Source organism: Toxotes jaculatrix, chromosome 8 (assembly GCF_017976425.1).
Source record: "Toxotes jaculatrix isolate fToxJac2 chromosome 8, fToxJac2.pri, whole genome shotgun sequence".
NCBI classification, from domain to species: Eukaryota; Metazoa; Chordata; class Actinopteri; family Toxotidae; genus Toxotes; species Toxotes jaculatrix.
In genome coordinates, this window is record NC_054401.1 from 12,986,781 (window position 1) to 13,014,422 (window position 27,642).

A 27,642-nucleotide genomic window follows, 5' to 3' on the forward strand; every position below is an offset into this window, starting at 1 on the left:
CAACGGAAGGAAACGCAGCCCTCTTTTAACGCTATGGTTGAACGAAGCGGCCGGTGAAGACGCATAAGTTGGTTTAATTTACGAACTACTAATCTTTGCGTTTGTGTGCGTGCGCGCCAAGTCGCAGCGTGTGCCTGTGGTGTGTTACTGGACCGATTTGAGACGGTGGTTATAAATCTCACTTTAATATTATTTATTGATTCAGGATGAAGCCCCCCAAATTCGCCACAGAAAATTTGTCTGTGCCATAAAAGGAGCGGTGACGCGCGGGCCCCTTAGCGCGCTCAGATGTGGTCTGTGTCTTGTAATGTGTGTGTGTAAGTGTGTGTGTGTGTGTGTGTGTGTAGGGGGGGTAAAGTTTTGTGCAGAGGGCGGGGGCGCGGCTGTGTAGTCTTGTAGCTGAGGCTCTGGGCAGACCTGGTGGTTTCATGGTGTCAAGAGGCAGTTTTTTGGGGGGAGCGCAGCAGAGCGCGGTGATCCAGTGACATACAGTTGGCGGACTTTCCCGGGACAAGGCTACCTCACCTGCACGGAGGAAACTCTCTTTGTGTGTCTCTGTCTCTATCCCAGTGCCCTTTGATTCTGGGGGTAATAGTGACTGTTCTTTTTGGATGGAGCGTGTACGGGACTGTGTTTCCTCCGCTGGGATGTTTATTCTCGGGGTGCTGTCGGTGCTCTGGCCGGCGCTCAATGGAGCTTGGAGTTTTAACCTTTACGCAGAGCATCCTACGGTTTACAGGGGACCCGATGGAAGTTATTTCGGTTACTCTGTGGACTTCTACCAAGCCACCACCGACAGCAACACGTGAGTGACAACATTAAGACTCAATCTGTCTCATCAGGATCCTGAAATAATTCCATTGTATCTGTACATCTTCCCAGAATGCTTTACAGTAAACTCAGCAGCACAGAACAGCATGGAAATCAAACGAGCTGAATAAAAGTTAATTCATCTTAGTTTAATTTAAAATAAATGAAGCTTCATAAAGTATGTAGCTGCACTGTATGTCAGACTGGAGCGCGACAGAAGAAGCATGGAGTGCTCAGATTACTGCTGCACACAGAATAATGAAACAGAAAGGAACCAAATTGTGCACATATGTTTGCATATTGAATACACTCTCCTGCTTGTTTTGTATGTATGCCTTAGTTTTTCTTTACCCCCACCAGGATCAGTGTGTTGGTGGGGGCTCCTAAGGCGAACACCTCCCAGCCGGGCATCGTGGAGGCTGGAGCTGTCTACTACTGCCCCTGGCCTGGACTGCCTGACAGCTGCAGACAGATACCTTTTGACAGTTCCAGTGAGTTACCTGAAAGCTTTTTACTTTTTAATTTTTTTTTTTTTTTTTCATGCCACAGGCCAAAATAAATTCATGATAAACCTTCCGGGGGCCCCACTGGGCATAATTATGTTCCCAAGGCCCATGATTTACATGATTTGTGTTGTTACAGGAAATGGAAAGCAATAACTGTTACAGTGAGCAACATGCTCAGCACTGTCATTGTTTTATGAGTTGACATATTAGTATTTTAGTGAATAACAGAAGTGAAGTTTAACAAGTTTTCATTTCACCGAGGTCCAAGTGGACCTTTTTAAAGTCATAGGTGGCCCCAGATGTTGCTATTTGGAACCAGTGGCGTTTCGTAACCTGTGTGTCTGGTATGTGTGTGTATATGAGTTGGCACATGTGCTGTTGCATGAAAAAGAGAGATAAGACATATGGGTCTCATCAGCTTCGTCTAACTAAAAAAGGTGGGGGGGGGGGGGGCGCTGGCTGGCGGGTTTTCTGGTGCAGGCCTACGTCATGTTGATTATGGTTTTCAATATATTATCATCAATGCTAACTGCCCAATCAGCCTTTGTTTGAGAGTCTAATGTCCCTGATGCACACTTTTCCATCTGTGTGTGTGTGCAAGAGGTAGAGAGAGAGAGAACAAGTGAGAAAGCAAGAGAGCGAGGGGTGGGGGCAGGGGACATGGGAGGGGTGGGGGGTAAACTGTATGCACATGGGAATTTAGTTCCCCTTTGGAAGAAAGGGGGATTGGGTGAGGTCTGCTTTTTATTAGATCTCGAAAATTTATGCCCACCCCCCCCTCGTTCTCCATCTATCCCTCACTCGCTTTTTGTGGGGTTTTCACAAAGATGATAGGAGCATCTTTGTGAGGACCACAATAAAAAAGGTAGAGATAGGAATGACCTTTTCATTGCTGAGATTTGGTGGGAATTGCTCTGCTCTTTAAGGGGAGACAGACAACAGAGAAAGCCGGGACATGAACATGAACCCTAGGTGTTTTTTTGAGGTTAACATTATTGAGAGCTTCAGCACATAAAAGAGAAAACTTGAGGTGAGGATGGAGCCTCAGTAGCAAGTGATACGAATATGAGAATATCAACAGACTGTGCATGATTATGATTGGATGTTGCTTGTCAGCTGCTTGGTGATCAGCTGATGTATCAATGAGCCCCTGATATCTGAATGAAACAGCTAATAACCAATCAGCTGATACAAGTCTGAACTAAAGCGAGGCTCCATGAAGAGGAGGGTAAACCTCCAAAGTTAGGAGGGGTTTCTTGGTTCTCCCTAAAGTTAATTGTAGGTTAATTTTGACGAAGGGGTTAGTTTTAGTGTGAAGTGTTATGGGGAAAATTTCAGGTTTTGAGGACAGAAGAATAAACACAGAAGAGTGAATGGGTGTGCATGTGTTTATCTATCCACTGGAATGGGTGGGTAGGCACAGGGTTATTGATGACAGTGGACATGGCGGATTTTTCTAGAGTTACAGCAGACCCTTTATTACAGGTATAAACAGACTCACACACATGCACACTGTACAAAATCTCAGCACGACTGGTGAACATCTGTGTGTACTGTACTGGCTAATATCTATACGTCAGCTTCACGCGTGCCTGATTATGTGTGTGTACCTGTGTGTGTGTGTGTGTGTGTGTGTGTGTGTGTGTGTGTGTGTGTGTGTGTGTGCATAGCTTCAGTGACGTTAGGCAGATGTTTCAAGTCATGCCAGTGCAGCGTGGGTGTTGGGGTGGGGGCTGATGTGGTGATAGGACAACAGTTTAGTGATAGATTGCATGTCTATGATTAGAGTGGAGAAACCTGGAAAAGCAGAATACTTTCCTCCTCCAGTGTCTGTGTTCTACTTGTACTAATTTATGTCATGTTAATCTACTGTAATATGATACATGCATGACTCAAAAAATGGGATTAAAAAAAACAAAAACATTTTCTTTTATTTCTTTAGAGAAAAAAGTTGATTTAGCATGCTCACTGTTTTCCAAGTTAATGTTGACAGTCACTCTGCACCACACATCCACATCTAGAAGTCTCACAATGAAGCCAATGCTCTTCTAATGCCTCACAGCATCTACATGGGGTTTTCCTGTGTGTGAATTAAAGTTTTCTTCATTGACTAACTTCACCCCACAATTTCCCAATGGATGCTTAGATTAAAAAGAACTTTCTTTTATTTGCCTTTTAGTTACGGCTGCTTCTTTAAACCGCCAGCTCCATCATGCTACAGATAGATACAAATTGAAACTAATCTAAATTGAAGTTATAATATTTAAGGAAAGGACTAACAATAACAAAAACTAATTACATTAATAGGCTAAATATTTACTGCCTTTACACCTGCCTTTATGCATGCACTGTATTCAATCATTCGTGTGTGCATGTGCTAAAAGAAGGTGTTTAATGAGGTGGGGTCTGCACAGCCCCCAAAGAGACCCAGATGGTCTTTAATAACACTGGAAAATATCTACAACAGAGCAAAGACACACATGCACACACACACTCACACCAAATCTCACACTTTATTGTGAGTCGGGTGGGAAATGCTCTTAATGTGTATGTGCGTGCATGTGTGTAAGTGTGTGTGTGCCGGCCCAGGAAAAAGTCTCTCAAGGATTGTTACATTTTATGGGAAAGGCTTTGACTGAAAAAGCCTCACAGTATCCTGACAAATGTCTGTTTCTGGGGGGCAAATGGTGTTTTGATGTTTGTTATAGGCGTGTTAAAGATGCTGCTGTTTGTTCGTGCTTTTCAAGGACAAATGTTTTTTTCATCCACACACTCAGAGCTACAAGCCTGGATCCACATTACCACGGTCAATATCAGCTTTTACTGGCACCATTATGAAATGTCTCTTTTATTCTCATTTTTTATGTCTTTGCCACTTCCCCTCCTCTCTGTCTCTGTCTGTGTGTGTGTCTGTCTCTCTCTCTCTCTCTAGATAACAGAATGATGAAGGTAAATGGCACCAGAGAGCCTGTGGAGTTTAAGTCGCACCAGTGGTTCGGGGCATCAGTCAGGACCCATAAAGGAAAAGTGGTGGTGAGTGGACATGATGTCAGTTAATATCATTGTGTAACATCACCTGTACGACCGTACATGCTTGAAAACAAATGCATTTTGTATCTGTTAGTTTTTAAGATTGTTTTTTACTCGCCATTTGAGTATTTCTTTAAATGAGAATCAGAGTGTTATTCGTTTTTTAGGCATGTGCTCCTCTATACCACTGGCGTACAGTGAAGCTGAGTGGGGAGAAGGAACCTGTGGGGACTTGCTATGTGGCCGTCCAAAACTTCAGCGCCTACGCAGAGTACTCACCCTGCAGGACCAGTGAGTCACTCTGCAGACCCGTCTCCAACTTCTCCCTTTTACTGCTTTTCATCCTCCCTTCCTTTGTTTTCTCTTTCTCTCTCCGCTGTCAGGATGAACACAAATTAACCATCATTTTTACAATGTTTTTTTTAAAGATATGGCCTTAGCAGACCATGTCCTAATGTGCTGTCATCATCCATCAGTGTAATATGTCATAATATGGCATAAAGCTTAAATACAGTGCATCGATTTTTATGTCAGCCTATAAAAATTAATGTCTATTCCTCAAGGGTTGGTTCACCCAAACCCCCCCACCCCCCCAAAAAAAATCACTATTTCTGGTAGAATGTAGCCTTGTAGATATTTTAGTGGGGTTGTTTTTGTCCTGGTTTCCTGCCTCCACCCTGTAACACTTGAAGTGAATATAATTATATAATTCTGTCTATGGCACTGAATCTAAATAGTATATTTAAAGAATTAAGAATTAAACTGCCTCATGTCTTTCCTGAACCAGTTCCCCTGTTACACAGACTTTGCTGTGAATGATTTTCGTTGAAGCTACCATCTACTGAGGAATTATTCCCGATAAGAAGTGTTTATATCATGCATTTAAGTCATTTTTCCAGGTTTTTCACAAATAGACTTCCGTCCACTTCTGTTGTATTGGCATAGTGGCAAAAATCTCAGAGGTGTTTATCTCAAAACTTGGCCAAGTGAAACCAAAACTAAGTGCAGGTGAGAAAATGTGTATGTTTGTAATTGGGATGAATGGATTCTTTAAACTGTGAGATTTTTTGTTTCCCTCCACAATGGATTACCTTGCCTGATGGTTCACAAGTTGCCACAGCAACCTGAAAATAATCTCTGACAGTTTATCTTGGGTCCTCTTCTTTCTGTCATCGGGTCTGTAAATGGGATTTTCCTGAATTGCCCCCACCACCACCACCACCACCCCCCTTCCATCTCTTCTCTTTCTCTCTCTTTCTTACTCTCCCACTTTCTTCCTGCGACCTCTCTCACCCTCCACAGTGATATGAGTCTCCAGCACAGAGTGATAAGGAGAAATGGAGGCTATCAGGTGGCACATCATAAAAAAGCAGATCAAACGCCGCCCTTATCGTCCACTCCATCATCCACTTTGCATAAAAATCCCACACACTGATCACGCTCATGCACTCACATACACACTCATTCATACTTGCGGTCCCTGTAGTAATTTGGTCAAAGGCTGTTAAAGATCTGTATTTTGTTGTTTAGGTCAGTCCTGACTAATCAAGGCCAGAATAATCACACTGTTAACTCAATTGTTCTCAAGGGGGAAATAATTCCACACAGTTCTCAAGTGAGGGGATTATTTATGTATCATGTGTCTGAGTCTGATTTTTCAGTCTCCAGCAGCATTTTTGCTTAATCTTAACCTGAATGTACGACCACTCAGACAACTACTATAACTCACACTTAGACGTGTGTAGTTACGCATCATTAAACTGACAAGGGGTGAGGGCTCAGAAAGGGACTCAAATGCACGGCTAGAGTACACAGAAATAAAAGGCAAAGAGCTGGTCTTCCAAGCAGGGTGGGTACACAGAAAGGCAGTCCAAAATCAGGAAGAGGTATCAAAAGGCAAAAGGAAAAACCGTAAAGAGAACAAGCCAGGTTAAATAACACAGAGAGTAACACAAGGAAATAATGCTGGACCGCTTGACTATACAGACAAAGGCGATCTGGCAGAGAACAAAGGGGAGACCAAGACTTAAATAAACTAGGGGGCGGGGAAACAATAAGACACAGGTGCAACACATTAGGGGCAGGACAGGTAATCACTGAGGCGGGAAACAAAGAAGGACAGGAAGTGAATCTAAAAAAGACAAAGGGGTTAGTAATTTCAAAGTAAAGCAGGAAACTAACTAAACCCGAGGTATCGAAGAACACACACAAACAGGACCTGACTCAGGAGCTGGATGTGACATAAACTTCACCCCGGGGTGCTTCTGAAATGGAGAACCATTCATTATGTGCACATAGGTTTTGAGTGTTCCCATTTTTTGTTGTTCAGATGTTTCATCTTATAGCGGTTATACTTCGTGAAGTGTGAGATGAGTGCTTCTTACAAGAAAACATGGTGCCACAACAATTAAGATGCTGGTTCTAGTGACATGTTTCACTGTGCGGTTTTCAGGTGATCCAGACCCAGAGGGACAGGGATTCTGCCAGGCTGGGTTCAGTGTGGATTTCACCAAGGTAAAGACTGCATCAACAATCATACTTTATCGTCACAACACCGCCCCGACACACATCTTGTCCCCTCTCAGAGTGCAAAAAGAGAGCTTTCTTGAAAACACAAGACTCCCTTCAGAGATTTATGGAGATGGGGAAGATGAGAGCATGTTTGTCCCAAGAGGAGCCTCCACTACTGATGTGACCCATCTCCTCTGAACACAATAGACCAAACACAGGCTCTTACGCATTCTTTCACTGTATAGTCAGTGTGAACCTTGACCTCTGTCTCATGGTCCAACTCTACCCTCCTGTACAGGAAGCTGTCATTCTCCACAGGATGTCAACAGGCATGGCAGCAGGAATCATATGTGCTCACACACGCACACATTTCTGCACATGTTAAATACCACTCTAGTCTCTCACAAACACACACACACACTCACATGCACGAACTCAAGGACAAATTTCTTGACTAACCCTAACTAATTCTGTTTATTCCAGGAAGGAAGGCTGGTGGTAGGAGGACCTGGAAGCTTCTACTGGCAAGGTAACTGCAACAGCAGTACGTAAACCTGTGTTTGGTCTCTCTTTTGCAGTGATTTCATAGATGGGAAGGTGTTCAAGTGAGAGAAAAGAATGGAGATGAGTTTAACAGTCAGGACAGCCCACATACACACACATGCCCGTGGAAGTGCGTGCCAGATCTGCACTTTCATTACAGTCTTACGTAGGAGAAGGTGGAAAGAAATGCGTCTCTTTCTCTTCTTTGCCACTTTCCTTCTCCTTTTACCACTCCCTCGTTCCTTTACTTCATGCTTCTCTCTCTCTGTCTGTAACAGTGTAACAGGAAGTGGGTGTTTGGGTTCTGTAATGAGCTGATCAGGGGGTAATGGAGTGTGGAAGAACTGCCCCTCTGCACCGTGATAAAGCACAGAGGGGCTTGGAAAAGCTTCAAGGAGAGAGGAGGAAGCTCAAGGGAAGGCAGCGAGGTTGAGAAGGTCCAAAACGTTTGGTTGGGGGTGGTGGTGGTGGTTTTAAAGACTGATATGAGGAAAAAGAGCTGGGGCTGGGAGGACAGCAGGAATGATAGAGAACTGTTAAGGAGACTATAGAAACATGTTGCAGCAAGGAGAGAGAAAGTGAGGGAGTATGTTAGAGAGTGAGAGAGAAGAAGAAGTAGAAAGATGGATTTTCTGCTTGAAAAAAGCAGTGCTGAGGTCAGCTAGTCTAAGCAGAGGGATGAAGTGTCTTAATAGGTATAGACACAGCTAGAGTGTGTCAGAGTTCAACTGTTGCGCTACTCCCCCAACTCCAGGTGTGTGAGACGGTGTATGTGTCCTTTTCAATTCCCTCCTTTCCTCTTCACTTATCCTAATTTAGATGACACTGAGCTCTGCAGCTGTTAGTAAGGAGCAGGGAGACAATTATTGATCAGTTGCATGCACTCACTCCCCCACTTTCCTTTTTGTGATCTGTCACTCCACACACAGCACTTCATTTCTTCACAACAGAAAGACAGAGCAAGAGAATTTGTGTTTTTCCTAAAAGTGGTCAAAAAAAAAAAAAAAAAAACCAGAGCGATGTGGCTTATTGATGGTTATTTCAAAACTGTTACATAGGTTTTTATGATCTAGGTTTATTGCTTGGCATTCATGTTATTGCTACATATGGTTAAATAATGAATGTTCCAGCATACAAGACCACACTAGACAGGCATCACAGACAGCCTAATGGGCTGCTCCCTCTCTGTGCCCTCAGCGTGGCAAGGCTGGCTGCCTCCAGTTAAAACACTTCCTCCGAATGTTTATAAAAGCACTCAGCCTGGATTTTATGGCCTCTAATATACAGCGATTATCTTCAGCTTTCAGCCTGAGTTATCATATCATCTTTTATATACAATCTTGTCATCTCTGGGTGTAAAGGACATTTCAAATTAGCAGCAGAGACTTATGCCTCTGTGTTGTTAACACAGTGTCTCATTAATCAGATTGGGGTTTAATAATGAGATGCAGTGATAAACTCATAGCTAAGTGCTGCAGAGCTAGAGAGGGAGGGGTTGGAAAAGAAACTGGAGGGAGGGTTAAGAGGGCACAGTTTCCCAGCGTCAGTACACACACGCGCGCACACATTAAGGAGGATTTATGGAAGGTTCAGGGCGGCTGTAGATAAAATCATTTGTTTGTTTGACCTCTTGTTCAACAGCAGAGGAAGGGTGTTGTTTGTGTGTGGACACCTATAATTCAGAATCCTCACTGCGAAGAGGACAGGCATTTTCTTGAAGGTTTTTAAAGGAACACTGGAGTATTTTTCCAGCTATTCCTCTGCCAGTGATGTGTTTTAGCTTTCCTCTGGGAGGACTTCGATGTGTCGTTAGCCGTGTGCATCTTTCATGTGGAGCAGGCGGTCCAGCTTCAGCAGGTTTCTATAGCAGAAGGCGGCAGTTCTCCCTTCATGGGGTCGAAGCTGAAACCGCTGTCCATGAGCAGATGTGACTCTCTCACCCTGGGTGTTTGTTTTTCTCTATCAATGTGTGTGTGCTGGTGTGTGTGTGTGTGTGTGTGTGTGTGTGTGTGTGTGTGTGTATGTGTGTGTGTGTGTGTGTGTGTGTGTGCAGGTCAGGTGATGACAGCAGGGATAGCTGAGATACTGAATGGCTACTCTTTGAAGGCAATCCTGAGACAAGTTCCAGGAGAGAAACACACTAGAGCAGCTGAAGACACACACGACGACAGCTACCTCGGTAACGTGCATTTACAAGCACACACACACACACGCACAATTAAACTCAAGAACCTTAACTTAAATAACAATCATGACGTAACACATGCAGTGTACACAGAGAGTTAATTTTGTCGTCATGTGCAACTGATTTCTCTCTAGGTTACTCTGTGGCAGTGGGAGAGTTTACAGGAGACTCTGAACAAGGTGAGAAAGCCAACAATTCATTACAACTAACCACATGCAGCCCTAAAGGAATCTCTCATTAACAACATCAACAGCCACCCTGCAACGTCGTCTGAAACGCTGCATGTTTACAGTCTCTCTCTGTTCGCTCCAAGGCCTTCATGCTGGGAATACTGTGAAGGGTGTAGTAGGGTGACCGATATGGAGTGGACAGCTGGGTGACAGTTTCTGGGTCTGAACTCAGAAGCAGTAATGAGAACTGTCTCTGTATGTCTGGGTCACGACCCCGAGGGGACAGGACTTTAGGAACCACTGATAAAGGGATTTCCTGTCCCTCCATCTCGACTGATTAGAATGATTAGTGGCAGACTCCACAGACTTCTTCAGGTCTAGAGTGGGTCCAGAGTTTCTGCTGGACTTGAAATATTAGGTGGGAAGAGAGACAAGCACGCCACACAGTATCATTTCATTAAAGATGTACAGATGGGAAAGAGTGTGTTTGAGTTCATCTTTGCTGACCTTTCCCAAGTATGCACTATTTAGGCCAAAAGAAATTCATAAAAGTTAAGATTACTAGAACATGTACAAATTATTTTATTTTTCTTTGTTCCACTTACAAAGAGACTTCGGTGGCTTCCCAGCAGTGTAGCGTTTTGATTTGCATCTCTTTCACATTTTTATTCACATCTCTGTGCGAGCTTCGGGTGCTGCTGAAGTTCATTTCAATTTTTTTTTTCAATTCAATTTAAAAAAATGTATCTAAAAATGCATAATATGAGTCATTTGTGTCCTCTACATAAACTTCCTGCCAATGATGATTTATAAGTTCTTCTTTAAAAGCTTTAATTGCTTCTGGCGATTTTAATCTAACTAAATTACAAATCTGCCTTTTCGTTCTTGTTTTTAGTTTTTCATTTCTAATACTGCAAAAACTGGTGAATGATCACTTACATCAGTCACAAAGAGTCCACTTTTTATCTTCCCATTAGTTATATTTACAAAAATATTATCAATTAATGTTGCGTGGTTATTCTGCTAGGCTTACTATAAAGACTCCTACTGTTAAAGTGGATCAGTGAAAAACCCTTAAATTCAAAACTAAACTTATCTTCAGAATAATACTCACAGTTCATATTTATATTCTGGTAGAAGTGGGTCTCTGGATCAATGTCATTTTCTAACTCATATGCTTTATCTTCTTGAAAATCAAAAGCGGAAAATTCTTTGTATTCACACATTCTCTTATAATAAAATTATCACCTACTGAAAATATTTGTTCTCATTTATCTCAACAACAATAACAACAGAAAAGACATTTCCCACTACTCCCCTTCTTCACCATAATCTCATTTATACTGATCAAGATCTCTCATGTCTCTAATGACTATAACTTCGGCCTGTTCTGGTGTACCATTGAGTCTTATCATTACTTTACAGTTTCTTGTCCATGTGTCTTTAATTCGCCTCTCCTTCTTCAGAATTCTTGCTTGTCATGCAATTTCAGCATTTCTCCTTGTGAGATGTTTGTTTACATATACTCCTGTATGCTTCAGTTTTTTTTGCAAACTTTAGCACTTCAATTTTATGTTTTCTACTCACAAAGCGAATGACAATGTTTGGTCTTTTACTTTGGTTTTTTTGCTATGGTGTAACAACCAGCTATATTTTTACTTGCTAAAGGGATGTCTTTGTTGTTAAAAAACTGGATAACTTGCCGTTCAAGTGAGTGCAGTTCCCCTCTTGGTGCATCCTGCCCCTCTTTGTCACCTGCTATGATCCGTGCATAAGTACGATGGGTCATCTCAAGGCCAGATATCACCAAATCATCCATCCTTGTGTATTGTTCCAAATCTTCCACTCTTCTTTCCAGCTCTTCAATCTTCTTGTCTTTTTCTTTGATCACAGCGTTCAGTTGCTGCACTTCCTCAATTAAATCCAGTAGGCCCATCTGCTGTTTCACCACCTTGCTTAGTTCCTCTGACATAAAGCTCAGAGACTTTTTCACTTCCTCCATATCTTCTGCCAGTTTCTTAGTTGCCATTTCTTTAAATAATTATAGAAAAATGAGGGAAAGAAGAAGAAGATGCTGAGATTCCAGGTAATCCAGTAATGCTGGTTGCCAAGCACATGACATGAAAAGTGCTCAAAACTTCAAAATAGCAGAAAATGCTACTTCAAGTTTAAACTTCACTTTCTTGTAAAGTTAAAAAACTTCACAGAGAGCTTAGATGTCAAACCCTTTACACGATATTTGACGGATTGTACAAGCTGACCAGCACAGTGTGTCTAACCAGCAGCCATCTTTAACCAGCAGCCAGTTCATTCCCATGCCATCAGTTTGTCAGCACTGCAAATGAAACATACAGGCACTTTCAGCAAAAAGCACCGCTCTGTTATTAAACACAATATGGAGAAAACAAAATTCACCACAGTCATGCCACATCATTTTTTAAGCAATTTTTATTGCTTCTTCAAACACTGTGTCATCACGCACTTATTTCTGCTGCTCTGCCACAGGCTTGAGGCTCTCCTCCCATAGTGCCACTTCAGCTTCCCATTCATAATTTCCTGTCCATCAGTCTCTTTGCTAATCACCATTTAGTGGGGTCTTTATGGGACAACGTTAGGTTTACATACCCCCATACTAACCCCGCAAAGGCCCCGAACCCCCTCTGGCACAACACATGTCAGAGAGTCTTAAAGTGAGCCTTAAGAGCTTACACATGCTTGTTGATGTGTTGTGTTGTGGTACGAAACTTGTTGTGGTCTTGTTCCCTAAACCTTCTTCAGACTGGAGAACTGGTTGTAACTGGGAACTCTGAGTGAAGATAGAGCTGGGAATTATTGCTTTATAGGTTGGTGGTTGAGCCTGTTGACTGGAGCTGGGGGGGGGTCTCTATCTTCTCTCTCTGGGTGGGACCCTCAGATCATCCCTATAAGTCTGCAGCACCACACTCATCAATCAATACTCAAGTAGACCCGGAGCACTCAGTGACTCAGTGTGTTCTCAGCAACACTCAGCTGCTCTGACAGGGTGGGCTTTGTAGGGGGTTTGAGGGTTTAGGCCTCTCTCAAACCTCTGTCGAGCCTTTTCTTCTTTCTCACACACAAACATGCTAATGTAAGTCTTTCTTTGTTTTCATGTCTCCCAGAGCTGATAGCTGGAGTCCCAAGAGGAGCACAGAACTTTGGATATGTGAGTATGTACAGGAGAGTAGACTTGACAAAAGGCAGACAGGATAGAGTTCGGTGCCAGAAAAAGAAATTGATTTGGTCTCTCTGAAGGCTGGGGGTGGCTGAGCATCTTATTAGGACACTTTATTTTGCTATATGTTGTCTGTTGTATAGACGTAAACCTACATACTGTAAGACACACAGTAAGGAGTGCAGGAGCTCTTCGGAGAGTATGTGTAGGCTTTTATGTGCAGACACACATGCACACAATAAAGTCTCTTAGGTTCATCTGTTGTCAATCTTTCATGACAGCCTGTACTGTACAGAACACATAAAGATATGTATCTACATGCTTTCAACAAATACTGTATGTGCCTCTATGCGTGTATAATGCAGCGCGTCTTGTGTTGTCTTATGGGAACGTGTCCCCGGGGCTGACTGTGTCAGTCCTCCCTAATGACACACAGCTTCCGCTGCATGTGGAGGGCGGTGACCCCACCTAACCCCACTAACCCTTCTCCACACATACACGACCCCTAACCCTAACCTGCAGTGCAACCGCAGGACTCACCGCGCTCCACACACACACACACACACAGCAACAAAATGTGTGTTTTATGTCTGGATAGTGTAGCTGCTGCAAAAGTACTCCTTCCTGTACAGACAGTGCACTGTGAGTGTCATAGAGAAGGGGGCCTGTAGCTCACAGTGGGAGGAGTATTAGAAGGGATGCAGGTAAACCATGTTAGAGGCCTGGCACTGGAGTGGCCGTCAACCCTGATCGAGTTTCTTCTGTGACCAATCTGACAACTCAGAGCGCAGGAAAGTTGACATCCAAGCTAGTGATCCAATATTTGTGTTTACACATCCTCATCTGTCTGTGTTCGTAAGTCTATCCCCTTTTAGTATGTCTTTGAGACATCTGTGATTGGGTCAACGTGCATCCTTGTGCATATGTGTGTGCGTGTGTGCATGTGTGTGTGTCCGTGTAGCCCCCGGCTGTCTCCATGTGGTTGTTATTTTAGGTCTTATGAAGGAATTCTCAGCCTCCCCCCTCCGTCTTTCCCCACGACCAGGGTTAGGATGGGGGGAAGGAGAGAAAGATGTAGGGAAAATGGTAAAGGCACAAAAAGGATGGTGATGGGGGAGGGGAGGGAAAAAGAAAGGGGTTTCTGTTGAATAAAAGCTTTTTTTATGCGTTTTTTTTTTTCCTGCATTCTTCATGTGCCTGTTTGTCAGACTTCTTGGCCATGTTTGCTCCCGGTGTGTTACAGGGACAAACCCCGGTGCTTGTATCTGACGGTCTGTCTGCTCCTTTTAGGTGGTAATGATCAACTCCACCAATCTGACCTTCATCCAGAACTTCACAGGGGAACAGGTAGGGGCATCTAAATACAACACTTCACTGTAACAGTCTTTCATCTTGCCGGGCTTCATATAAATCACCGTAACATGGGCACTCACTGATAAGGATTTTCTCCTATTTGTGAATTTATTCAGTTTTAACGGGGATGGATGACAGTGGAATTTGATGAAAATCATGTAACATCATGGGGATCATGGTTGAAAACACTCATGTTCCTTCCTTGTCTGTTCCTCAGATGGCCTCATATTTTGGCTACTCGGTGGCTGTCACTGACCTGGACGGAGATGGGTAAGCACAAAACCACCTTGTCACTCTAGACGCTCTATATTTGCTCTTTTTTTCTCTGAGATTCAAAATTACACCTTGTGTCCCCAGGATGGATGACGTGCTGGTCGGAGCACCCCTCTACATGGAGAGAGAGATGGAGAGCAAACCCAGGGAGGTGGGAAGGGTTTACCTGTACCTGCAGATGGCCCCGCTCACGTTCTCCAAACCTGTCGCCCTCACCGGCACACACACCTTCGGACGCTTCGGCACGGCTATCGCACCCCTTGGTGACATCAACCAGGATGGATACAATGGTATGCTGAGGATGAAAGGCAGAGAGAAGGGAAGAAGAAAGAAAAGATATAAAGGAGATTGAGCATGATTAAATTAATTTAAGAAACAAAAATATGCAGGATGACAGAGATAACTAAGAAGGAAAGAGAAAGACAGGCAGATGAGGGAATTTGACAGAATCCTTTGAAATATTTTGTGTCTCAGTGTGTGAATCGCTTTCCCTTGTACTTGTCTGCCCACATGGGTCTGATGTTTTCAGGTAAATACGGTGGCAGACAAATCTTTTTCGGTCTTTCCTGCACCTCTGTCTGTTTTGTCTCTGACTGAGGAAATCCTATCACATGCAGCTGTTTGACAAAACTCAAAGCTCTTCAGCCAATCAGGAAGTGTGGCAATGAAAAGTTGTCTGAGTGAACTTGTTTCCTCCTGTGATGATCAGCGTCAAAGGCTTGTGTGTAAGTGTGTGTGTTGGAGCTATTTTTAACCCACCAGATGTGCCCTGAGATAAAATCATCTGGGAGTTTCTGTCTTGCTGCCCAGAGTTCATTCCTCTTCTATGTGTTTATTTTATCCTCACATTGATTGGACAAAGACACACACACACACACACACGTACATACACACACAAGCCTGCAGCCCAAATGCTCCATGAAACTAAGGCCTGTTGACTGCAGCCTTAAAAATGGATGAATTGATGCACATCTGGTCCTTTTAAGACATCAATCCCACTGATTTATATTTTATTTATTCATGCACAGCATGTGTTAAAGTGTGTCCCTCCCCTTTAAACCCTTTAACCATCAGATCAATAACCATTGGATCAATACTGAGGCTTTCTGTGGCCAGAAACATAAATGACATCAGGCTGTCAAGATGTGACTCTGAGAGGTGGTGATGTGGCCTGAGAGGAGATGGAGCCTCTCTTCCCGCTGCAGTGACATACAGACATGACTTGTTGAGCGTTAATCTAATGCGTACATGTCCATGTCTGTGCATGACTTCATTAGTCTGCATTACATTATAGAGTCACCACGGAAACAATGTGATCAGAGTTTTCAGCAGCTTCTTTTGGCTAATGTCAAACTTATGTCTTCATGTATACCTGTGCCCTTTTGTGTGTCTGTACATAATCAATGACAGATCCTGATTCTTTCCGTGATGATATGGAGCCTCTTCATCCTCCCATAGTGGAGACCTCATCGCTCAATTTCCAAAATTCTTTGTAAAAGCAGAACCATACCCATTTCCTCTCATTTTCTCATCTTCATGGCTTTGTTGAGTGTCAGCTCTCGAAACCTTACAATTTAGCTAATCTAATTTGGCATGTGGCTCTCTTTGTTTTTAATTTTTATCAACCAACACTGGCTTTCTGTCAGCATCGCTCACGGGGTGTTGGACTGTGAGAAAAAATCTCCTATAGTTTTGGTCACAGTGATCACAGTGGGTGTTCCACGGGCAATTTTGTTGTTGTTCAATGCTTGTGAGTGACTTTCACATTATTTGAGGACTTTTTAAGTAAAGTGTTTTTTTTTTTCACACAGCTATTCGGTTATGTATACATACCCACGCAGAGACATACAGGCTCACAGAAACACATGCACACACACACAGACTCATACACTTGCATACACACATGGTTGCATTTATCCTCTCTACCCCACAATCTGCTTCATGTGGAACTAGTTGTTTAGGCTGAGAGAGAGGGGGTCCGGAGACAAACAGGATGTCTAGAGGTGTTTGGGCAGTTACAGTACTGAGGGATACTTTAATGCAGGACAGTACGATGCATGGACGTTAAGAGGTTAAAGACTAAATACTCAAATCTGCTTGTATTATAGTGAATCTGTGACTTTGATATCAGGACATGTCCAGGCCCAAACATGCATCTTGGCTTGTTTTCTAACTTTGCGCCACTTCCTATTACATGCTTAGATTTATCCAAATGTTGCACATGCAGAGCACAACACAAAGTAACTAAGAATTAGAGCAATGACCTAAACAGTGCCCAGATGGAAAATGAGAGTTCTAGATTAAAAAAAAAAAAGAAAGATGAGTGTAATAAATGAAAATTGAAGAAAAGAGGTAAATGGCCATGCTGATATGGTCCCCAAGTGCAGGTAAAGGAAGGTCAAGCTCTTTTCCTACTACCTGTATGTTTTCCTCTGCTTCTGTCTCAGGGGGGCCTTTACCCTGCTGATGTCTAAAACATGCGTGTGTGTCATCCCTTAGACGTGGCAGTGGGCTGTCCGTTCGGAGGTGAGGAGCGTGGAGGCAGAGTATTGATCTTTAACGGTAACAGCGACGTTTCCACGCATGGCCTGATGCTGAGCCAAGAGCTGAGAGCAGCCTGGACCCCCAGCGGCGGCTTGCCTGGCTTTGGATTTACAGTAAGAGGAGGCCAAGACCTGGACAACAACCAGTATCCTGGTAAATACTCGCTATCAACAAGTCACTCCTTCTCAACTTAATTCCCTGTGTTACAATCAAAATTCTTTCTCAGAGTTGCATTCCTTTACTTCTCCACTTTCCCTCCGGCTCCTCTCATTACAGCCTCCCTCCTCTTCGTTCTTGACCTCCACATTTCATTGTTCCCCCCATGCACTCCTCCTCTACCATCCCCATGTTCTCCCGTATTGCTTTCCTCCTCTTCTCTGGTAAAGTCATCAGTCCAAAGAAGGGGGTATAGGGATCAGTGCCAATGAACTGCTGCCGCATCCATTCTTTGGGGATTTTCAATTCTTAAGAAGGAGCAAAAACATAAGGCTGAGAGAAAGAAAGAAGTCTAATAATACATTATCCTCATGTTCAGCTGTGCCAGACAGTCCAGCCTTGGCCCTTGCCCTTAAAACTGTGAGTAGACAAAGCATGTTTCAATCAAATTACATGCAGCAACTCCCTACTTTATGTGCCTCCTACTTACTTTACACCTCCACCTTCTGACTTTCTAAAACATATTAGAAACCTCACTACAATCAAAAGAGACCTGAGAAGGAGAGGGTTTTTTTTTATATAGTGGGAAGCTGTTTATATACATGGGGTTTTTGGTTCAGAAAAAAGGGGCATTTGAAACAAAGCAGGTCTGTAAAACCACTGTTTTACTACCTTATTTTCTCCCTCATTTGGAGCCATTCTGTTCTCAACATTACTCAGGCTTTGTGCTTCCACAGATTAGGCTGAAAAGGAGAATTTGTTTAGTTTTACCTTTATCCCTTTTTTGCCCCCACTCCCTTTGCCCCTTTTCCTTTTCATTTCGCTATAATAACAGATTTCTTCATTCCACAAACAGGATATCAAGGGAAGTACACACAAATGAACACACACAAGTTCACATGTGCAGCTTGTGATCAGTTTCACTGGCAGCCAGAGAGTGTGTGTTGAGCGTGTGCCAGGCTCCAGGTCAAAGCAAGACCCTGAGCAGACCCACTGCAAAGAAGAGATTCTGAATTTTTAAAAAAAAAATTGTATAGTAAATACACACAGGGGTTACAGGTTGAAACTTAGGATGGTGGGGGCCCTTTGGGAGGAGGAAGTGAAGCAGAAACTCATGGGTGGCGTAGCTTTCTGCCAACACACACACACACCATATAAACACACACACAAACCTGCAGTGCTTGTGTCGTCTGTCATTAGAGAGCTGGCTGACGGAAGTGAGAGACACACACACACATATGGTGTGTCGTTAGCAGGGTAGTAAAGTCACACTGTTCAAAGGAGCCAGTGATGTTTGATCAGCATTATGAGAGGACTGCACAGGCGTCTGGGAGGCCTGCTAGAGCCACTATGTGCTCCCATCAACATTAAATGTCATTAGTCAACTGCAGGAACACTGAGAGAGGGAAGGACGATGATTAGGCTCCGCTTTTAGCTTTAATGGACCTTTTCTCTGAAGATTATGTCATATATTTGTCTTTTTATTTGATAGCTTGCACTGGGAAACTAAATCAAAGACAGTGGTCAAAAAAGATGAGAAGCTAGGCAGTCGAGGACCACAAATGACACCCACACTCAGAATTAAGCTTAATTAAATTAAATTGATTAAATTAAAAAGGCATCTTTGGTTGTGAGCATAACACAGAAGCACTACTAGGTTAAGGTTAGGGTATCTGTGTGCTGGAAGGGGGTCAGATTGCCTCAGGGTGCATTTTAGGTTCAGTCAAGTGGTCAAAGGTCAAAAACTGACAATGTTTTACCTGTCAATCACACCAGTTCACTGACAGAGTTACAGACACCGAGACAGGGTCAGGGTCATTGATTCAAATGCATGTGGTGGTGAGGAGGGTCATTAAATTGGTCATTTGGTTGGTAAGTGGGTGTAAAATGTGTCAGTGGGTTCCACATCTACCTGTACATTTCATGATCATCTTTACTTTTGGCTCATTCTGGAGGTACTTGTCTTTTTTCAGCTTAAAGCCAAAAAGTAAAGTTTAAAAAAGTAAGAAAAATAAGAACAAAGTTTCTTGTTCAGTCATTACCACAATGATACACCCAAATGTGCCTTGTTAAACAATCCTGAGTAAATCCCCCACAGTTTGGAACGACCTATTCCCCCGTCTGCTGTGTGAGAAATATACTTTTCATTACAAAAATGTAATGTGAGTGAAGTATTGCAAATATGTGTGATAGCTGGCAAGTTATTCTGAGCTATCCTTAAAATTCCATACAAACGTCCAAGAATTAAGAAATGCTCCTTTTCTCTCTTAAAACCGTCTCTTTTCCCACTGAGTGCCATTGACCTTTGGCATTTCATCATCAAGACCTGTTCCCTGCAGTCAAACAGCCTGCCGAGCCAGGGCAGGCAGCCAGTGACAGCTTGACAGTCTGTCTAAACTCTGGATGGAGGTTGTGTTTTCACAGCCCAGGACAGACACCATCAGCTAAAGCAGCTTAGTTACCAAGACCATACCTGCACCTAGAGAGCGTACGCGCTGGTTTGTCAGTCCATTTGTGTGTGGGTATGGTTCAGTGTGTCCCTTTACACACACACACACACACACACACACTCTAACCTCAAATCAACAGTGGCAGGCAAGCTTTCCTGTGTGCAAGGAAATGGGATTGACAAGGAAAGGAAAGTGGGCCGTTATTTGATTTAGCCCTCGGTGCAGCCATGCGCACGCTCTCACACGCATTTAACCCCAAAGGTGCCCTATCCTCAAATCAGTCTCGTGTCATGCAGTGGTTTTGAGAGCAAACACAAGACTCAGGATAAGGAGCACAGACAACCACTGTATCGAACACGGATACACACTTGTGCCAGGAGCTGAGTTAGATTTCCAGGTTACACAACTCCAACAGTGGGATGAACAGAGGAATTTGGACTGGGAGTAAGGTGGTCCCTCTCTCTCTCGCTCTCTCTTTCTCTCTCCCTCTGCTGAAAATACACCTTGCTTCTGATGGCTTTCACAGATTGCTGTTTAAAGGCCAAGTGTGCGATCCTTTGCCCTCCTTTTCTTTCTGTCACTTCCCTTCTCCTCCTCCCCATCATGCGCTCTTTTTCCCCCTTTACCGTACCTCTCCAACTGCCCCACAGAACCCACATCTTCGGGTCCTTTCTCGTCACAGGCTTTTCGACACAGTACGTACACACAGAGGGACACACACACACTCACACAGCGACATAGCACACCCCATGGGAAGAGGGACCAGGGTCTAAATGTTTAATGTTGTGGTTTCAGGGGGACTCAGTGACTGCAGCCAAAGGCAGAAACAGATGTGCCTCTCTCAGATTCAATTAGTCCTTTTCTTCTTAAACACGCAGGAGAGGAAAGACACCGCAAATGACAAGCCAGGTCTACAAGAGTACACTTCCACCAGCGTAGTCCAATACTGCCGGTAGCCGGTTACCACAGGATTTCCCACTTATAGTTGCCTGTTCTGCTAAAATTATCAGCTGATTAAAAAATTAATTGATCAACTGAAAATGTTTTGACAAAGATTTTCATAATCAGGTCAAAATGCTAAACATTCATGAGCTCTCTCTTTTCAAATGTGAGTGGTGTTTTTCACAGTTTTATGCCACTGTGAATTAAATAAATAAATAAAATAAATAAATAAGTCTTAGAAATTGTAATGGCATTTTTCACCTTATGGGCCAAACAATTGCAAAAATAATAAGAGTTTATTAATTGATAATAAAGATAATCATTAGCTGCAGCCACGGTTGCCTCTAACTGAGCAGCATGAGGTTGTTCTGTCTTTCTCAGGATCACCCAACTTCATTTTGTTGTATCTGGCAATGGTGGCTTTTATCCATTAAGTGTTTTTCTTCAGTTTCACATTGTTTTAATCAGCACTTGTATGTGTGCATGTATACGTTTGTGTCAATGCGAGTGTGTGTGTGTGTGTTCATGTGGCTTTCATTGGTATGTGTCCCCCTGACCGCAGCCATTAAATACCGGCTCTATTTTAAAATCCGAGAGCCAATTAAAAGTGTGTGTTCATCACAAAAGCCATGAAAACAAATAAAAATCACATATAGATGAGATCTGCTTACAATTAGGAGCTGACTGTTGCTACGCAGGCTGTTGGGAATTGTTGTTGTTTTGCCAAATGTGATTGGAGCAATGTGAAATTTCTAATGGCACTGGAATGCAGCATGGGGTCCCTGTCTCGCAGCACATGCACACGTATGAACACAAGCATGTGCACGTATGATGAAGCCACAAACACACACACACATTAACGCATGTTCTGTTTATGAATTTAGTTTGAACTGGGTTATGTGCGAAAGAAAAAGTAAGGAAAAGCACAGTGATATCAGAATGTCAAAGCTATATCAGAGTGTGTGTGTAAGCGCATGTGTATTAAATGTGAGAAGTCTGTGTTTGATGAAGATTGCCGGAGACCTTGAAATCAGTCCCATCTGTGGCATTCTTTGAAGCTCTCCATTTCCCGTCTCTCCCTTCACTCTCTCTCTCTCTCTCTCTCCTCTCTCTTTCTCTCGCTCTCTGTCTCCCCCTCTCTTCGCAGATCTGATCGTGGGGGCGTTTGGCGCAGCCGAGGTGTCGGTGTACAGGTAAGAATGAACAAAGTGTTCTGTCTCTTTTGGAAATGCTTCTCATAGTAGAGACTTGTGTTTTCCCGTCTGTGCTTTTCCTGAAATTCTAAGAGGCTCACAAATTCTTTGTACCTCAGACTGTTTTATGTGGGTGTATTTGTGTGTGTCTGTGTTTGTGTGTAGGTCTCGGGCTGTGGTGTCTGTGGAAGCTGCAATGACCCTGACTCCCAGAATCCTAAACCCTGATGACCGACAGTGTCACCTGCCTGAGACAGACCTCATGGTTACCTGGTAAGAAAAGCATAATACATATTGATATTCCATATTGCATATTAATAATATACAGTGTTCTCTAATTTCAGTAATTCCCAATTGATAACTTTTATATATAAACCTCTCTTTCAGCTGGTTTTGAATGTACTTCATGACACGAAATATTAACCAGATGACAAATGCTGACTTTAAGACACCGCTGTCAATTAAACAAGCAAAATGTTTTCACAATAACTTTATAATAAAATGGCCCTCCAATTCTTCACCACAGTCCACAATTTGTTTTAATTTTTTCCAGCTGCGTAGCTCTGCCACTTCCATTCGGCATTGCATTGTGGAACAATAGCGTCCATCAATACCACTCTCGAAATCAAGCTAAAGTTATATCTTTGAGTATAGGCCTACTTAAAGGGATCAAAGTCTTAAACAAACATGAGACTAATGAGTCCCACTGCTGCACTGAACTCCTGATCCGTACCAGAAATCTTGCTGCTTATACTGAATCATAAATTGGTATGCAGTATAAAGTATAGACTTTCACAAATCACACACATACACTGACAGATGTGACAAATATTTCACCCCTGTGCTCTAGACTTCTGCCATCAGCCAAGGTCTGTTTGTCTGTATGTCTGATGCAATAATTTATCAGCACACTGAAAAAGCAATACTTACATAACCTGGAAATTCACATTTATGGGACTCTGCAATTAATTTGAAACTGCATAATTCTGTTTTGATTATATTATTGTTCCTGTGGGTAGCACGCTGGCTTTGAACAGTCTGGGGGTGAGTTTAGTTGAGGGGAACGAGTCTAAAAGCCCCTGCTGCTTCGCCACAGTCTATTGTTGGTTCTAACTTATTGAGGCTGGAACCGCTGTTGGGCTGTTTGGACGGGTGTGCTCGGCTACTTGCCACCATGGTGTCTGTGTGTGCGTAGAAGTGTGTGAGTGTTGGCAGTGAGTGGAAAAGGAACAGGGTTTGGGTCAAAATGACAGAGAGCCCTAAACTATGGAATTCTGTCAAAATAAAACTTAGCCTTTTTAAATAAACCGCAATAAAGTTTAGGTTGGAGGTATGGAATCAGATAGGACGGAGGGAGCACACACCCTCAGACACACATGCAGAGAGTCAAACAGCAGCTTGTAGAATTGAGGGATGTCTGAGGCACTCGTGTTTCACAGGGGTGAAGATTTTTTTTGACATTTCAGTTGTTTTCCTGTGGTGAGAGCTGGAGAGACGCATGATGGGAGGTAGACCCAGTTTGTGCCTCTCATGTACGACTACGGTTCACATTTGAGTCTCAGGGTTAAAAATCTGATTTTTACAAAAAAATATTTGCTAAACCCAGAAGGTCTTTTAACAACACTGACCACTGTTCTGAGGGTATTTCCAGAATCCACAATGTTCTAACCATCTGGATGAAAAAATGATCAGTCTGATGTAACTTCACTGTTTTGGTGCTGCTAAGCTCCGGCAAAAAGGCATACATAGCAGCTAGTTGGTGAATATTGTGGAGCATTTAACAGCTAAAGAATAAGATATTTCCATAGTTGATAGGGACCAAAAAACAGAGCTAAAAGAAAGGACAAAAAAGCAGCCATCTTGGTTTTTTAAAGATCAAAAACTCAGATGCTTAGCTCTTTGACTTTGTCAAGACTAGGGCAAGGACTAGGACCCAAATGCACGACCCCACAGACGAAATCAAAAGTAATAATTTTTATTCTAACAAAATGGCTAACTAGGGATCACCCATAAAGGGGAAAAAGGCACAAAAACAAAAGTTACAAAACAAAATCACTCAGGAGAAAGACTAAACAAGGAACAAAACCTAACAACAAATTAATACAAAACCTGACCTGGGATATAAAGACGAAAGGCAAGACGAAAACAAAGACAAGGCGAAAAAACATGAGCCAAGGGCAAGAGACCAAAACATGAGGCAAAGGCATGGGACACGGCATGTGAGACAAGACATGAGACAAAAAACAAAGTGACAAAAACACAGGGAAACCACAAGGCTTAAATACACAGGACAAAGGGAAACAGGTGACACCAATTAGGACGGGGCAGACAATCACACAGGCAGGAAACCAAACACAGAGAGGAAGTAAAACAAGACATGATACACAAGGAATATACTTTCAAAATAAAACTAAACTGAAACTGAAAATGTCCAAAAGTCCACAACAGAGTTCATAACATAAAAAGGGCTCAGAAAACAGCCCCCTGAGGGCCTAGTCACGACAGACTGTAATTAAGGACAGTTGCAGGGACACCTGCTTAATGACCAGTCTTAAATTGAAAGTTCTCACTCATTAAGCAGACCCTGGGTAGTGGGGAAAGGGAGTTATGTGTACACTTTTGCAGGGAGGGTCAGTTAGCGGTGTGTAGGGTGGTGGTGCACAGATGCATTTTGTGGAAAATTGTATACAGTCATATAACCGAGCCAGAGCTGTTGTCAGTAAAATGGGGGTAATTTCCGTGCTGCGTACGCTTAAGTTTGACACACAGTGCTTATTAGAGTCACACTTGAGCACTTTCGCCCACATGCACATGCATGCTTACATGCAACACATATTAAAAACACATATGAAACCACCTGGAGAGGTCAAAATGACTTAGGGGAACCATTTTCAAAATACACACCCACATAAACTCACATCTGTAGCACACACAATTAAAATGCAGGAAAACTAACTCATCATTATTGTGTCATCTAATGGAGATCCTAATTATTAACACACACAAGCATCCACAACATCTGCGATCTAGTTGTTTGGGTTTGTGAACTGAAACCAAACAAACAATAATCACATGAGGTCGTTTACCTCATGCCTCATATTGCTGAGTCTTCAGGAGGCAGGAGCGTCACATCTGTAAGCTTCCTCAGATTAGTGGATATTAACAGTGTGGGAGTCACTTTCCTGTTCTTGATTAAAGAGGCGATAACACACATGCACGCACACAGTTACACATACATTCACACGCACATAAATAGAGGAAATGCAGAAATGTTTCCCAGTCTCCCATGTCTGTGTAATGGAGGGGCTCATTGGGCCCTAAGCGGTATTTCCCACTTCCCCCTGGAGTACAGGAAGGGAGAAATGCCTTGCTTATGGACAGTTTATTTATTTAGTTAGTTTTATATCCTTTGGGTTTTTTCTAATGTCAGGCATACAAATATTTTTGTTGTGCATTCACAGCCCATGCTGATTATGGATATAAATATTTAAGCTTACAAGACACCACAGATGATCATGTACAGTAAGCTAATAGTCACAATCTTCTCTCTCTCTTGCCCATCTTTCTTCCCTCCTTTTATCCTCTTTCTCCAGTCTGAAGGTGGATGTGTGTGCAGCAGTAAGCGGTGTGGGGATCCCCAGCTCTGTAGGTAAGCAGCTGTGCACAACGTGGTGGACCGAGGGAGAGGGAGGCAAAAGGGGGAAAGCTCAGTGGGTGGGACTGCAGTCAGAGCCAGCTCCGTCATACATTTCATTAGAGTGTCCTGCTGGGAAGCCACTCCTCTCTGCCACACAGATCAGAGCGGAGCACAACGGAAGGAGGGAGAATGGGAACAATAATAAGAGAGACAGATGCAGACAGTGGAGGTGTGAAGTACATTGTTTCCACTGTCTAATGATTCTCTGTAGAGTACAACGCCTACAAATGGCTCCTTACTACATAACTATTGGAAAGTTATTCACTCTAATTGTCACTTTTCCATCCATCTCTACCTCTCCATCATTCCCTCCTGTCCAGACCTGAGAGCAGAGCTGCAGCTGGACTGGTTGAAAGGCACCAGGGGCGGAGTCAAACGAGTTCTCTTCCTGGACACGCAGCAGCCTCAGCACACTGGGCTCCTAAGACTGGGTCACAACCGCCCACGTGCATGCCTGAGCTACACCATTTACCTGAAAGTGAGCAAATTACACACATATAAAGCCACAAATGAAGGAGATTTGAATTATGTTGTGTATCTTACAGAGCAATCAGCTGTACAACTGCTTAGGTTACTATTTAAATCAAAACAAAGTTGAGCTACTGCACATATTTCATCACTTTCTGTTACGTCTCCACAGGAGGAGGATGAGTTCAGGGACAAATTAACCCCGATCTCACTGGCTCTGAACTACAGCTTGGCCCCTCCCCAACATGGCCAAGAACTCCCACCTGTCCTTAACCACTACAGTAGCACCTTCCTCCAGGAGCATGTGAGTATACATGCTGCACACTCTGTATACACAACACAACATTTCACATAGTGTAATGTTGTCTTGTTGAGTTTTGGTCTATTCTTTACACACATCTACTTCCTGGAAGAGAAATCTGTTGCTCTTCCTGTGATTTCTTCCATTTTTACCCCATTAAACGGTTTCTTTTGAGAAGTTTTTTCCTCATATGAATCATCAATCCCATGCACAACGGTATAAGAGTGGATAATATTGGGAATGCAAAATAACAGAAGATGAATAAAGAGCTTTATGCACCCTAAAATCTCTGTTCACCAAAAAGTTCTGGAACAACTTAAAACTCAATATTTGTTTGTCAAATAAGCGAGCCTGATGAAAAATATGAACTCATATGCTCCCTCTACCACTTGCAGAAAGATGAAAAATAAATACCAAGAAGTTTAAAGTTTTTCCAGAGCTGAGTCTTTGATGAGCAGCAAGCAGTTTCTTCATTTTTGATTCCAGCACTGAAGAATGCACATACACAGTCACGGACCACACAGGCAATTTTACCTCACTGAAGAAGCCTTGCCCAAATTATTTGCTTTATATTTTACATGACTTACTATCAGTTTGCCAGGCTGTGATTTCTTTTCCTTCTAGTCATTGCATTTCAACACATGACAGATGCAGACCATTACAGTAATCACAGAGAGGAAGAAGAATTCTTAATCCAAGATTACATTTTAAAATAACCAAACCCAACCTCAGTCTGAGGCTGGGCACAACAAAACGACCCAAACCCAAAATTTATTTTGCTGCCCACGACCAGGATAGCAGAAGTATAGCGTGCGTGCATGTGTCATTTGTGTACATTTACAGCACCTGCATCCTGGCATGTCCCAGTATTTTGGGTTTCATGATGATGCCTGGTGTACCTTAAACATTTCCCCATGACAGTCCCCCCTCTCTTGTGCCCCTCTTCCTCTCAGGCCTACATTCTCCTCGACTGCGGAGACGACAACATTTGTATCCCCGACCTTCAGCTCTCTGCCAGCATGTAAGGCTCACACGACCACGCCCTCTGACCTCAACCTGTAAACACTCAGCACTTCACCGGGCCAAACACAGACACACACATGCACACACAGCTAAACCAAAGAAAGTATGTCTGTTATTCCTCACACAATAAGCAAAGTTTACACTGAAGCTGATCACATTATAGTTCCATTTACCATGTGGTGTGTGTGTGTGTGTGTGATGGTGTTTGAGTGCATAGTTGTGTGAATTAGCCTACTCTCTATAGTGTTTCCAGCTGTACGATATCTCCATGGCAGCGTTATACAAACATCCTGT

The 27,642-nt window shown here is 43.0% G+C and overlaps 1 protein-coding gene across 1 annotated transcript in view; it reads left to right on the forward strand.

The window, feature by feature from the left end:
* The first annotated feature begins 426 nt into the window (after window positions 1-426).
* The window catches only part of itga8 (integrin, alpha 8), a 37,798-nt gene continuing 10,582 nt past the window's right edge, over window positions 427-27,642 (forward strand). Inside the window, exons 1-19 of the mRNA XM_041044110.1 lie at window positions 427-805; window positions 1,171-1,301; window positions 4,249-4,349; window positions 4,514-4,637; window positions 6,799-6,860; window positions 7,341-7,386; window positions 9,454-9,579; window positions 9,720-9,764; window positions 12,896-12,939; window positions 14,239-14,295; window positions 14,519-14,571; window positions 14,659-14,864; window positions 17,074-17,271; window positions 21,814-21,859; window positions 22,025-22,132; window positions 25,453-25,508; window positions 25,877-26,034; window positions 26,197-26,328; window positions 27,279-27,346. Coding sequence (XP_040900044.1) covers window positions 612-805; window positions 1,171-1,301; window positions 4,249-4,349; window positions 4,514-4,637; window positions 6,799-6,860; window positions 7,341-7,386; window positions 9,454-9,579; window positions 9,720-9,764; window positions 12,896-12,939; window positions 14,239-14,295; window positions 14,519-14,571; window positions 14,659-14,864; window positions 17,074-17,271; window positions 21,814-21,859; window positions 22,025-22,132; window positions 25,453-25,508; window positions 25,877-26,034; window positions 26,197-26,328; window positions 27,279-27,346 — 1,955 coding nt within the window. The 5' untranslated portion in view covers window positions 427-611. The remainder of the gene's footprint in view (window positions 806-1,170; window positions 1,302-4,248; window positions 4,350-4,513; window positions 4,638-6,798; window positions 6,861-7,340; window positions 7,387-9,453; window positions 9,580-9,719; window positions 9,765-12,895; window positions 12,940-14,238; window positions 14,296-14,518; window positions 14,572-14,658; window positions 14,865-17,073; window positions 17,272-21,813; window positions 21,860-22,024; window positions 22,133-25,452; window positions 25,509-25,876; window positions 26,035-26,196; window positions 26,329-27,278; window positions 27,347-27,642) is intronic.